Here is a 15028-nt window from a genome sequence, read left to right on the forward strand (position 1 = left end):
ATCAGTGAAAAATGCAAAAGGAGTTAAAATGGAGGCACACTGCCATCTTTAAGAAGGTTTCAATGACGGATCCATATCCTGATTGCAGATTAGTCAGGACCCTCCATCCTGCTCCCGTTAAAACCAAATACGGGCAGGTTCAAGACAGCTTGGGTTTGTTTGAAATTAACATTCTTACTTCCCACTATACTCAATCCTACCATTTTTGGTGATAACTATACAGACAGTGAATTGGAAGGTTATACTTCAATTTTAAAAGTTGTTTGAAGGTTTTCATGGTGACAGCAGTAACACTGAGTAAGATGATTTTATGGTTACACCATGTAAACTGTTACCTTAACCAGTCATTCCTCCAGACAGAGTACCCCCCGAAATATTGAGGCCTGTCAGTTCTTCTAAGGAAATCTTTTAAGGTAATAACTGCTCTTTTCAGAGCAAAGTTCACATGGTGCAACCGTAAAATTGTCTTACTCCAGTTTCTGAAAGTAGTTACCCTTGAATAGCAAAAGGCACCAACATACCCCTCACTAAACCCTTCCTCCAGCTCCGTGGCATCGACAGCAGGTATTTCTCCAGGTGACTGGAAGTAGCCCTGGTCTCTGGACTTATCACTGTTGCCTGAAGCGGTTGCCCCATGGCATGAGTCTGAAGTGACTGCAGACTGTGACTCATCATCTTCCTCTGTGCTTGGGTGCTCTATCATCCACATGGCCAGCACCGTGATATTCTGGGCATCTGCTTCTCCTCTGGCACCTAATGCAGTTTTTATATAAAAATACAGAACTTAGCCAATTCAAAAAAATGGTTTTTCCTGTTATTAAAATCAGTTAGAAGTATAAAATCTTGCTGTTCAACACTTTATTTTTGAATGATAATCTATGCTGTGATACAAGGGAAACCTGAAAACTATTATCTGAAGTTATGCAAAACCCCTCCCAGGTGAGGTTTCTCACTTGCTCAAGCTGTATAGCAAACCCTCAGGACAAGATTATTGTGCAGAACATGATCGTACAATAAACGCAGAATTGTGATGCCCCACCCCACACAACTTGTGCAAGGCGTGAAAGCTAGTGAAGTCAACTTTTTAAAATTGGCACACCTACAGCAAGGCAATAGGAAGCAAGGCATGTTGAAACTGCACATTTCTTATCAAATGCACTTAGCATAAAGGGGACTACTCTATCCTTTGCAACAGCATCTCCACATCTGCGATTATTGTACAAGAACTGATCTACCAGTTTAATTTGCAAAACTGCATTTCAAATACAGAGGTTGTGCCACTGCTTGCTTTAGTAGAAATCCTGGCTAGCTCCCAAAGACATTCTACTTTCAAAAAGAATCAGAGTCCCACATACAAGATTTTTTAGGAAGGTTATAGTTCATGGAATTAATGCAAAATTAAGTATAGGCTGGAAATTATATTCTAAATTGGAAGCAGAAGCTATCTGAGACAAGCTATCAAGTGAGCAGAAGATTTTTGTTCATACGATATGTTAGGGGCTGGGATAGAGGGATGATTTGTGAGGGGTTAGGAGCAAGTCTTGTAACATTATATTATTTATTCATGATAAAAAGTTACGTGATTGTGTGATAAATAAGCGATAAACAGAATTTAAAAATGATCAACATCAATTAAGCAAATAAGCTAAGGAGTGACACAGGAAACAGAAAGGGTGTTTGTGAAGGAAGATGTCACTCAGTAAGATGGGGAAGGGAAAAAGATTACAATAATTTACAAGGATATAAAATCTTAACAATGTCACAGTGTGCTGCCCCTAATGACACAATGGCCAGAATTTTTCCCTCATCGGGCGGGAGCGGGCAGGGTGGTTGGGACGCCAACCGCGATCAGCTCCGCACCGCGATTTCACGTGGGCGGACCAATTAAGGCCTGCCCTGCGTGGATCATGAGCAGCAGCACTGAACGCTACCTGTGCGGGCAGGGGGAGGGAGAGTGGGTCTGGCGCGCAGTTTGGGCATGCGCCCAAAAGAGCGCTTTAATCTCCCTGAGGCACGGAGCTGCCCTTGCTGCCTCACTCGTTGCCTTGCTCCCTGAGCAAAGCAGCGAGAGGGTCAGCGAGTGAAGTGACAGAGCCGGAGGCAGTAACAACGGGCGCAAATCAATGATGTCAGTGGCATCATTGGAGCTGCCTCAGGGAGATTGAAGCGCTTTTTAAAAAAAATAATAAAGACCATAAAAATTTAATGAAACATGTCCCCTCATGTGACTGTGTCACAAGAGATGGGGCATGTTTTTAATTTCAAAATAATGTTCTTATTTAATTTGTATTAGCTTTAGGAAGCCTCATCCCGCTCGTGGATGAGATTTCCTAAAAAATGTAAAGGCCGCTTGGCCTTTTCGCCTGCCTGCCAACCGCTGGGTTGGACGGGCAGCGTAAATTTCAAGTTAATGAGCTTGTTATCCTTTCAATTATCGGCTGGTGCACGCCAGAGTTGGCTGCGCGCCCGAACGAAATATCGTGCATCATATTACGTTCATGCATGTCGGGCGCATGCCGACATCGGTAGGTATAGATCGAGTAGCAGTGATTCTCGAAATCTAAACTGAAGTATTTACTCCCACTGGCGGATTCTGAACTGTCATTTTCTTCCTTACTCAGAAAGCTAACAACTGCAAGTCACAGCACCTTCTTGATATGAAGCAACAACCAATTAATAGGATCATTGTCAACAAGGCTAGGCATGAGAATGTGCATATAGAACTTGCCTAGTTCACAGGGACAGCTACATTTAGAATACTTTATGCCTCAGAGCGTCACACTAGAGAGAGTCATGCTTTTAGAACTCAAGGCTGTATCACAGGGACAGACTCTCAGGTGAGCTTGTTTTCACTGGAGGAAAGATGGAGTGGAACATGATCCATGATTTGAAAATGCCGGGCTGTCTAACTGTTCAGCAACGGACAGGGCTGTAATTAAATTAAACGGACACAAACTGAAAATTAAAACAAGCTTCAAACAAGGCTAGGGCCAGAACAAACTTCCTTTCCTTGATGGATCTAGTGGACTTTTCTAATTCCAAAGTTTCTAATGTGTTCTTCTATCAGGGGATTGATCCATTACAGAAAGGTCATTACTATATTAGTGCAAATTTAATTACCTGTGGCTTCCATGGCCTTTGTGATCTGTCTGAGTGAAAAACCCATTTCCAAAAGAGGCACAGCAATGGGTGGTGGCGGTGGCGAAGTTGAAAGTCTGCTACTAGGATCAGAAGAGGCTAGCAAAATAAGCAAAAACTTAATTAGCTAGTGACAGTTCAGAATTATATTTAATAATTAGTTTCTAATATCGATTGCTACAAAAAATCTGTTCGTTTTAAAGAAATGTTAGTTGCCTGAGATCATGTATAGAGTACTAAGAAAATTTGTAAAGCACATTCTCCTCTACATGCTGCAAAAGTCTGATTTCACTTTTTTTTTCTTCCATATCCCCTCTTTTTGTCACTGGAAATAATTTGTTGAGTTTTTTTGGGATGAGCAAGGAGCTACAGAAATAGTTGCTGAAGAGCAAGTTCCAGTAGAAGCAATTTCAATTATACAAACCAGTCAAACCCATTGACTTTCAGACCTGAACATGAAGTAAAAAGCTGGGTGTATTTGGTACGTGGAGAATAAATTCTTGGCTGCATTTGCTGTCACTGCAACTGCAGGGACCGCACTCACCACACATGCATTCACTGTGCCTGTGACATTACTGGCAACAACATTGCATGTAGCTGCCTGTATCAAAGAATGATGTTTTGAACGCCTGCCAATCGCTACCCCACTCCCAACTCCTCACTGCCTCACTCGCCACTTTACTCACTGCCTGGCCAGCTTCCCATTCACTGCCCCTCTCGTTGGCCTTCGTGCTGCCCCACTCCCAACCCTTGCCGCCTCACACATTGCCTTGCTCCCTGAACAAAGCAGCGAGAGGGGCAGCAAGTGAAACAACAGAGCAGGAGGCAGTAACAGGGGGTGCAAATCAATGATGTCAGTGGCATCAACTTCCTGTTCCAATGTGGTGGCAGGAGATAATGGATAACTTTTTTTTAAAAACACTATTTGCTACAATTTGTTTAACAAAACTCTACTATGTAGTCTATGAGGTATTAAATTGTCTTTCTACCAATGTGGTGAAAACAAGTCCCTGATGTCTTGTCACCAAGTACTGTGGATACAACCCATGAAAATTTGTAAACTGATAGCTGATGAAAAGAAATAAAACCAGACCAAGCCTCTACTCAAGTCATTCATTTCAGTACCTGTTCGGTTTGTTGGTCGGGTGGGCTGGGACTCAGGTGAAGTGAGGCTCTGTCGTCTACCCACCTCTTCTGAAGGTGAGGTTGGCAAGGAGGAAACAGGTGGGGTCTGTGCCCGTCGAGTGGGCAGTAATGTGGTTGTTGGATAACTGGAGAACATTTGGCTGATAGAAACAATATTATAGATTAATTTCTTTCACAATAAAGATCCGTGGAGCATTATGAGCACATGTCCGTAAACATTACTATCTGGTCTAATCCTTCCTTCTCCATCCTTAAAGCATCACACATTGCTGTAAATTTTCAATACTTGTACAAAACTGTGCTCACAACCAACATATCATAAAACATTTACAAGATGAGGCGCCAGATTTAATTTTCTTTACACATTCTAATTTAGTTTAAACGGCTCTAAGTTAAAGTTCATAATCAGATGGCACAGTCATTAGTGAAGACATTCACATCATCCAACAAGGGTTACTTAGTAATGAATTCCAACTAAGTATCTCTGAACTTTTTTTTTTGTTTTCATAAATAATTACAGGTTTGAGCGTTTTTCAGTCACTAAAATAGCTAAGGTGAGTGTGTGACAGCACATACCGTAGAAGGCTGAGTGGCATTACACTTGGCGATTCTGAGGCAGGCACGGTTTCCGTGTCAGTGACGGGGGTGGTAGCAGTGGTGGTGTCCTCGAGAGAGCTGCTCATGAACGAAGTGGTGCTGGAGGCAGAAGGGCTGGTAGTAACAGGTGTTTGTGCCTGCATTGCAGCATCCATTTCTTCAGGCTGCTGGGAGACATCTGCTAGGAATTTATAAAAGTAGGAACTTACAAACTAGCAAACAGTAAACTGTGCACAGCCAATTATTTGCTGACTATTAAAAATGTAACATCCAAGTCCTGTTTGAACAAACAGGTTCTTTTGCACGAATAATAAAACAGGCTGAACTATATAAACTTTGGGGACTCACAACCTGTGAGGGTAGCATAGGTTTTTCAATATTGGAATAAAAATACATATATTGGAAAGTAGGGATAGGAGTAGACATTTCATATCCCTTAACACCTTTGATCAATAATTAGTTATCAATTTCAGCTTTAAAATTTACAACTGATATATCAATTGCTATTTCCAGAAGAGAGAGTTCCAAACTTCTACCACCCTGTGTGTGAAGAAGTGTTCCCTAATTTCACTCCCGAAAGGTCTGGCTGTAATCTTTAGACTATTCCTCTTGGTCCTTGACTGCCCCAAAAACAGTGAGAACAGTTTCTCTCCATCTACCTGCTCCCCTTGATATCTTGAAAAAAAAATAGCAACCAAATCACCCCTGAATCTTACAAATTCCAGGTGAGTTCAACCCTAGTTTGTGTAAGCTTTACTTTTTAAAAATGCACAATTTTCCAATCCAAAAGGAATAGTTTGTGAATCGAGAGAACTTTGGAAGATTATAGTTAGGGCATCTGCAATGTTCTTAATTATTTCCTTTAAGACCCTGGGATGAATATGATGTGGGCCTGAGGACCTGTCACTCTTTAGAGTCAAAATTTGCAGGGCTATGGGGAAAAGGCAGGGAAATGGCACTAGGTGAATTGCTCCAGAGGGCCAGCACAGACACAACAGGCCAAACGGCCTCCTTCTGTGATATAACTACTCTGCAATTCTATGATTATTTTCTTCATTACTGTTATTTTGATTGCATTAATATTGGCGATCCCCAGTCCCTGACTCAATATTAGTTTCCTTGGGATATTGACATGCTGATCTCTTTCTCCACCGTAGATACTAATGCTAAGTAATATCACTGTTATCAGTTTTCAAGGGGCCCACAATGCTCCTGACCACACTATCTTTTCCTAATACAATTGTAAAATTTTGTTGTGTTAATTTTGATATCCCAAGTTTCTCTTCATACTCCCTTTTTCTAACTCTTACTATCTGTTTTGTCATCCTTTGCAATTTTGCAAGTTTGGAAGCAGTAGAAATGGGATAAGATTTATAGGAACATCTTATTTGTCATTTCCATTGCTTTCAGACTTTGTGCATAAAGTAACGGTATTTAGGCAGTAAAACCAAATTACACAAATTCAAGTATAGAGATTCAGATCATTTGCTGCACTGTCAAACTATTTGCACCCTAGCAATAGGTTAAGATTGACAGAAAAGTTGTCATAAGGAGAATTGGGCCACTGGTAAATAAGAATTTACATAGGGGATATGCTTCTCTTTGCACAATAAGCAAAGCAGCCAGTGTGAACATTAAACATGTTTCCCCCACTTCATACTCAGCACAACCTTACCATTAACCAGTAATGAACTGAGAGAAATAGACCTGATAATTATTCCTTTTACTGGAGAGCTAAATCGATTTTTGCGATGAACAGGGGCTTTAGTTATTTGTGGATGTCCAGATCTAATGTTGAACCCCTTACCCATGCCATTTGCAACCATCGAATAATGAAAAAAGGGGTCTGACAAAATCCCTGTGGTCAAAGTTATCTTCTCCCTCCACCACACAAAAAAGAGAGAATGCGGTAAGGCAGTCACATAGTGGTATTGTCACCAGACTGGTATTCCAGAGACCCAGTGTAATGCTCTGGGGACCTAGGTTTGAATCCAACCATGGCACATGGTGAAAGCTAAATTCAATTAAAATCTGGAATTAAAGGTCTGATGATGACCTGAAACCATTGTTGATTGTTGTAAAAACCCATCTGGTTCACTAACGTCCTCTAGGGAAGGAAATCTGCTGTCCTTACCTAGTCTGTCCTACATGTGACTCCAGACCCACAGCAATGTGGTTGACTCTTTAATTGCCCTTGTTCAGAGGGCATTTTAGGATGGGCAATAAATGCTGGCCTAGCCAGCGACGCCCACATCCCATGAATGAATAAAAATTCCCACAGGCCTCCAGCCACCCCATTTATCAGCAGTCCGAGAGCATTTTCTGCTGTTCAGTTTGAAAATGATTTTTAGTGCAGGGCAACACGAAGGGGTTACAAATTGTAAAGGGGGAGAAAAGTAAAAAAACAGCCCTGTAGAAATCTTAAAAGATGCACCTTGATCAAACTGACTGTAGTACTGTGCTATACTTTCATGCGTGTATGACAATTTAACTGTGCTGTATATCAATTTTAAGAAGTTCAGCATGGAAACTATAGCATTATGGCATTCAAATATCTGAATTATAGACTTAGCCAAAGTATCAGACAAGTAATGCCTGGCTGTCTAAGCATCATCGTCTTAGCATTCAGAAATAACCATACCTTGTTTAACTTTGCCACCAAATTGATCGTCCAGCAGTGAGTTCACAATCAGTTTATAAATCATGGCCTGTGCACGCTCTAGATCAGACAGTCCCAACGCTCTCTTAATTGGCGAGCGCATGACAGCTCGTTTCACCATGTGGCGCATCAGAAACTGGAGTGCAGCTCTCATTTCCACATCATCCTGAATAACCGGTGACCCAGCACAGTCTGAATTATGGCCATTCTCAGTTAAAACCTTCGGGATCAGCAACAGTTCTGCATACTTGCTACAGCTAAGCAGAGCACTAAGTGTCTTCATAGCACCAAGACACAAGTAAGACAACTGAACTGCTCGAATTTCCGACTGAACTAAATCATGATTTCGAAGTACATGCTCATGAAATTTTCGTTTTCCCTCTAGCAGATGGTGTTGAGAATCTAAACTGAGATGTACAGAATCCATTGTGCATGTTGAAATGTCATTTTCTGATCGAGAACTGGGAGCTCCACCTTGCATGAAACTTTTCGTCTCCTCAGACGACTGCGTTATCACTCGTTGATCAATGGTTTCTTTAGGGACTTCTGCCTCGGGTTTCTGCTCCAGCTCTGCTTTGTCTTCAGACTCATGCCTATGCTTTTTCTCGTGCCTTCTTGCATTCTGTTTGGTTCCATCGTCATGAATGCCAGTTAGGTAGGTAAGGTCTAACAGCAGAGAAGCTGTCAACCCACGGAATCGAGAGACATCAAAAGGCAGTGGGTCACAGGGCTCCAGGTTATACAGTGGTGTGTCACTGGGTGACCAAGAAGTAGGGAAGCTTTAATCAGATTCAGAACGACATGGGATAAAGCAAGTGAGGGATAGAAAGGAGGAATGTACAGAAGACTATGTTATAGAAGAATAAGTATATGGATGCAGAAAGACATGAAGTTTATGAATTAGCAGACTAGCACAAAAATAAAAAGCCAAAATCACTTTTTAAAAGAGAAGAGAGGCAAAGATAAATGAGCAACTTATTTTAGATAGTTTAATGTATTAAACTCTAATTTTAAAGCAAATACACATTTATGGCACAGTCGAGCAAGATTTTTAAATGTCCATTTTACAAATTCTTTAATGTTATATCCAAAAAAAAGCGATTAAAAGAATTCAGCAATTAAAATTAGGAAATCATCAAATGCTAACTGCCAATCAACATCCACACCAAGTTAAATTAGGAAGATTGAACAATTCTCGTAAAAATCTACTCCATCTCAGTAATTTTTAAAATTATACTACATAACAAACACCCAGATGCAGAAATCTAGAAATTGTTGTCAGTGATTCTACCCTTTTTTTTATTGAGATCCCTCCAGACTGCAATCAATGGAAGTCAATGAACTGGCAAAAACTTCCACTCTTACATACTTAGTCTCGCTGTAAAACCTTTGAAAAAGTTGCACCTTGCTGAAAGGGATGTAACCTGGTTTTTAAAATGGCATAAACGCCCTCGTCTTGCTCTGTAAAAGCTAATTTTATATTTGTGAAATGTCAACTTTCCACATTAAAAAATGTGAAATTTATCGTAAAAGTTTATTATCTTTATTTCAGTTTCTATCTTTTATTTCACTTCTTTCAGTTTCTATCTTTTATTTCACTTCTTTCAGTTTCTATCTTTTATTTCACTTATTTCAGTTTCTATCATTTATTTCACTTATTTCAGTTTCTATCGTTTATTTCACTATCTGAAATTTTAAATTAAAAGTAAAGTAAAGGGATCCAGTATTTCATCTTCCTGATTTGCTGTCTGTGAGAATACGTCAATGTGACTTGGTTTCTTACAGTGCTTACTGACATCAGTGCTGTTGCATGTCTGGAGATCCCCTGGACCTGGTGCCAGATTTAAACAGCTGTCAGGAATGGGGTAAACCACACCAGAGATTGCTGGATCTTTGTGGGAAGCTCTCTTTGAAGTCAGCAGCGAGAGCTGTTGTCTTGCCGCTGATTGTAAAATTCGGGCCATTACTTTAATTTATTACAGGAAATGTAATAAATGTCATTCCATTGTTCATGTTTAAAGATTAAAAAAAAAATCACAGCCCTGTCACAGTTCAAAAACGAGCAATTTTGAAAAAAATTTGAAAGAAAAAAAAGAGCTAGCCAGAGTTACATGACTAACTACATATTGAATGTGTTGCAAATATGTATGTAAAATACAGATTTTTGTAGACTTATATTTTATTATGAAATTAATTCACTGTTTTCACATTCTCCAACAGTGGGCTACACTTGGAGGATGTTAAGGCTGCAAACATTGACACTGATTCTCTAACCTGCATTTGCTTTGAATGTGCCTGCTATAGGAATATACATTTTATATAAACATAATATACCAGACAGCTCCATGTGCATAATCTACATGTATTAAAAAGTATAAAATTTTCTGTAATAGATTTCCTGTCTCACAATGCTGCTAAAACCTCCTTTGCTATAAAGCAGTGTCTCCTGTAACTCACTGTGGGCAACACTAAAGGAGATCTAATATCGACATATGCACAGAGAGAAAGTGCATAGAACCATAGAAAAGTTACAGCACAGGAGGCCATTCGGCCCATCTTGTCCATTCCAGCCCAAGGACACCCAGGTGCCCTTTCTAATCCCACCTTCCTGCACCCGGCCCAAAGCCCTGCAGCTTACAGCACTTTAGGTGCAGATCCAGATACTTTTTAAAAGAGTTTAAAGTTTCTGCCTCTACCACCAACTTGGGCAGCGAATTCCAGACACCCACTACCCTCTGCGTAAAAAAGTTCCTCATGTCCCCCCTACACCTTCTGCCACTTATCTTGAATCTATGTCCCCTGGTTCTAGAATTCCCCATCAAGGGAAACAATTTTATCCTGTCCACTCCAGCTATTCCCCTCATAATTTTGTACACCTCAATCAAGTTACCTCTCAGCCTTCTTTGTTCCAAGGAAAATAACCCCAACCTATCCAATCTCTCCTCGTAGCTACACTTTTCTAACGCTGGCAACATTCTTGTAAACCTCCGCTGCACTCTCTCCAGAGCTATTACGTCCTTCCTGTAATGTGGTGACCAGAACTGCACACAATACTCCAGTTGTGGCTTCACCAGTGTTTTATACAATTCCAACATTATATCCTTACTTTTATATTCTATACCTCTACCAATGAAGGAGAGCATGAACGCACGCACTATAAATGCTAGCAACCAAAACCAATTAGCTAATTAGTACCTACCTTATCGTTATTTCTGCATCGTCCCACTGCACTTTTGCTGAAGCGCTCCCTTCCTTGACCACACCTAAAAGAGTGGCATGTCTTCCAGTCTGCTTGTGAATGCACCTCCCTCCAACTCGAAGACCTGTATCCACACCACCGATTACTGCCAGCACAGGCCACACCTCAGTGCACAGGGTTCTCAGCTGGATTTCCGTGAGCTCTGCCAAACCATGCTTGCTATGCTTTCCTTTTTCCTCCTCCTTACCCTCCTCTTTTATTTCATGTTCCTCTCTGCTTTGCACAGAGCGGCTCTTTTTTAATTTGTGGCTGACTTCTTTAATGCAAGATTTGACTTTCTGCAAACGATCCATCATATTTTTGTTTATACAGTGGGTCCACTTGTCTGTACGATGCAGAATACGGATGAGTTGGATCGTGGCCTCTGCCAGCACAGTGGCTACAGGACTACAGATAGGATCGCCAGGTAGTAGATCCCTTGGTGTGCCTCGCATCTGCATTTCACAGATTTTAACCTAGAAGCAAAAGAAGTTCACATTCAATTATAATAGAAACAAGGCATGGCTTCAATTAAAAAGTGACTAAAAATATTTATTTTAAATGAAATTTTATATTACTGATTTTTTTTTAAGATTAATTAAAATTGGAAAAGCTACTGGAAAAGTAAGTTCCAGTAACAGATTTTTCATATCTACATAAATCAAACATCTGGAGCACCCGTGTCCATTAAGCCTCAGGCAATGTATATTTCTACATGCAGATTTCTTGTTCATACCTAAAGTTCATTGCATGAAATTCCCAATTTATAGAATAGCAATGAGAAACCCAGCAGGACCAAGCAATGAACAAATTGTAAAACAGAGAGAAAACCTTTGAAAGAAAGATATCTTGGGTTTTGTTTAGTCTGCAGATTGATAATACTAGTAAGGGATGCAATATTAGCAAGGAAGAGATCTCAGACTTTCAGCTGCAAAAGAACTGCCGCTGTTCGGGGAGGGCATTCTGAAGCATCAAAGAGAACAGTCAAATGTCCCCAAGCAGGAATTGGGATTTCCCATCTGTCCCCAGCAATTGGCCACAGCTAATAGTCCCTTAAAGAAGCCACTACTAAGCATCATGCACCCCATTGCTTTACAACAAGCAACATGCCAGGAATTAGCCAGACCAACTACTGTAGCAGTAAATGTGGCAGAACGTGGAAGAGGAGTCATCTCAATCTGGCACAAGAACTTAGGGTTCCCCTCAATTCCAGAGGCTCCCAAAGACACACAGCAATCAGCCATCTCACCTACTTTGTCTCCAAGGAGAACTGGAACAAGTTTTAGCAGACACAGTACTTAAATGTCACTTAGGGGACAACAAGGTAAGTTAAAACATGGAGTGCACATCTATTGTACACTTTTAGGGAAATAAACCAGTCAAACTTTATTTAAATTTTGTTCAGAAAGTTTTTTATTGCTGGTTCAGGATATGGTAACGGATGCAAAATAGGCCCCCTGACAACTGTATAATTCATGAGTTGAGCAGAAAGCTGTTGAGATGTGGCACAATCCTGGTTTCTGTCACCCACATGTCTGAACTGCACCAGTGGGAATAATCTTGCAAGTCAGAAAATTTACCCAGATGGTGAAACATGTAGTGAGGCAGATACAGGAGATCGACTACAATTAGGGCAACTGAACTGGTAGAAAAGAATTACTAAAAATCATAGGCGATTGCAGAGAGACACTTATTTGGCCATCTTAGTTTGTCCTCCCTCACCATTTTAAGTTAGTAGTACAGCTTCAAGCTCTCCCATTTGATTTCTGAACCTGCCCAATAGTGAAGGAAGTCTCCAGCTGGTCAAGTGTAGCAACTGAGCAAAAATGCTGAGCTCACCATTTAAAATTTGGTTACACTGCTGATGGTAGGACATATTGCAGTGACACGAGCAGTATTTGCAAGCAGCTATATGGAAACTTCTTTCGAGGATGAACAGGGAACACATACCTGCGATTTTTACCAAAGCAAAGATGTGCTGGTATAGGAAAAAAAGTCTTTACCTTTTCACCAGGGTTGCTGCTGTAGAACATTACACAGGGGTATAATTCCGTTGCATCCACATCTTCAAAAGCTAGTTTGGGCTCCTAGAGGGAAAGGGAAACCAAGTAAAGATATATTTTAATGTACTACACATCAATGAAAGTAGCAAAGTTTATGATAACGTTTTCCCAAATAACATCCAGTGCAACTACATTTGGACTAGCACATGTTGAATAGTAAATTCCCTAAATATCTAAACTAAGATTTGCCAAGGTAGTAAATTAGCATAAAAATTACTAGTCTGAAAATTGCTTGCATTTTTTTTTTACTTTGGTTTTAAATATTCAGGTATCCTCAGGAAGCCTCAGACGCACTAAGTGCAGTCAGAGAATCATGCCTTATGGTGACCTTTGACCCAGTAGCAGTACAGGAAGGAAAATTTGCAATTTCTTTAAACCGTCTGTAATCGGTTTTAGTTTTTAAGAATGTTTGAAAAGAACTTAAGAATTTGCTTCAATTGTAAAGGGATCAATAGCAATTTTCTTGGATAAGTTGAAATACTGATCCATGTGACCTGACAACCCTTGACCTGGAAGCAATTCCAACAAGGAAGAAGTTAAGACCAGAAATCATACAGCTAGACAAAGGATAGCTGAAGACATAAGGAGAGCTACAAGCAGGGGAGGTGGAGGGTGAAGGCACAAAGAAAACAGACAAAAATAGAAAGAGGAACTCTCGTGAGAAGAAGCAAACCACTCAGATAGAAGTCAGTTTTTCTGTTTGATAGAAAAGGAGACAGGAGCTCTTGGAAGCACTCTGCGAGTTGTTTAAAAAGATCTAAAACTTGGAAAGCTGGGTGCAAAGCTCAGAGACGCCAAAGAGCTGTGTGTTTTCACAGAAATGGCCAAACCGTGAACTGGGGTGTTTTTGGTTGAAGAGGAACTCTGGAAAGCTACACCATCAGGGTCTGTGACCCAAGTAAGAGGAAGTTTGTAGAAGTGTGCCTCGCTGATGATAATCATACCCATGAAACTCAAAGGTGAAAGGTGTTGTTGGCTAGGACTTCTGACCTACCCTGCGTGAATGAAGAACAGCATATTGTAAAACATTGTAGCTACGTAGTGCCACATGTGTGAGGAGTGATATGAATGCTTGTGGTTGTGTAAGACACATCTTTGTTGTATCAACACTTAAGTGAAATTTACCTTTTTACTTGAAGTATTATTTGTCTGTTAATTCATGTGTAATTTGCGTTGGTTTTGAACTGTGTTAAAGTAACAGCTACAAAAAGTGGAATCTTGTTACCAATCTCTACATGTGGTGGAGGGGGAGGTGGGTGGTCAGTCACTAAATTTGGTTCCCTTAAGGGGATTGTAAAAGTTGTCGTTGCTAACCGCTCTTTCTCTAACAATACTCCCTAAAAATCCAGTGCCCTGCTCTTTGTTTACATTCTAATGCTCATCTTGATAGTTATTTATATTTTGAAAATATTACACTTTAAAATAAATTTTGTATCAATTGGTCATTCATTACCACAGCGGCCAACTGTTGAGAAAACCCAATACTACATTAACACTCAGAACTGACAGAAAACCAAGTGCTCTTCGTCTCAATGCTCCTGCTTCAACAAAGATACCTTTCATCTGCTCCGTTACCCATATACACCGTTTAAAATCAGACCTTCATTCAGGCAGAAGTACCACCAAGGAGCTCACTACGTTTCTGATGGTGAGCTCCTATAGAGTAACTGGAGCCCTTTCCTTTGTTGAATCCTAAAAATCAACCCAACCTGCTCAATCATTGGAGTTTCAAGACCAGCAACTGGTGATTGTTTGCATTATAAACTGCAACAGGTTAGGAAAATCTGTATAACTCAACACCTCATTTTTATAAAAAGATGAAAGCTACATCCTCCTTTGCAAAACGGATATTTGAGAATTTCTACACTGAACTGTTTTGACTGATATAATTTCAATTGTGGGGTTTACAAACAAAGAATAATTTAGATTAGCTCACCTCTCCATTTTTTCCAAATGAGATGGTCCTGGCCTCCATATCCAACACACATGTTATGTAGTCTCCTTGAGTAAAACTGAAGAGAGTGAGTGTCTGTTCCCCATTGTGGTACAGATTTCCACTGTAAGCCCTGTACAGCCACATATCTGAGGTAGTCCGATGGTTGAAATCATGCACAGGCCAGCGGGATACTCCCACACAGGTACCTTCATTACCTCGATTTTCTTTTACTATATAGAACTAGAAAACAA

General features: G+C 40.4%; 1 protein-coding gene across 9 annotated transcripts in view; it reads right to left on the minus strand.

Moving 5' to 3' along the window:
• herc1 (HECT and RLD domain containing E3 ubiquitin protein ligase family member 1) overlaps positions 1–15028 on the minus strand; it is a 228449-nt gene that overhangs the window by 83722 nt on the left and 129699 nt on the right. For 6 of the 9 annotated variants that reach the window (XM_078532510.1, XM_078532507.1, XM_078532505.1 and 3 more), the window contains exons 36-43: positions 14778–15017; positions 12782–12865; positions 10740–11254; positions 7523–8319; positions 4861–5062; positions 4264–4424; positions 3121–3237; positions 522–753 (exon numbers count right to left, since the gene is read on the minus strand). In XM_078532510.1, the coding sequence (XP_078388636.1) occupies positions 522–753; positions 3121–3237; positions 4264–4424; positions 4861–5062; positions 7523–8319; positions 10740–11254; positions 12782–12865; positions 14778–15017 (2348 nt within the window). The remainder of the gene's footprint in view (positions 1–521; positions 754–3120; positions 3238–4263; positions 4425–4860; positions 5063–7522; positions 8320–10739; positions 11255–12781; positions 12866–14777; positions 15018–15028) is intronic. The other 3 variants (XM_078532511.1, XM_078532504.1, XM_078532509.1) reach the window with 2 other exon arrangements.

Source organism: Cetorhinus maximus, chromosome 30 (assembly GCF_964194155.1).
Source record: "Cetorhinus maximus chromosome 30, sCetMax3.hap1.1, whole genome shotgun sequence".
Classification (NCBI taxonomy): Eukaryota; Metazoa; Chordata; class Chondrichthyes; order Lamniformes; family Cetorhinidae; genus Cetorhinus; species Cetorhinus maximus.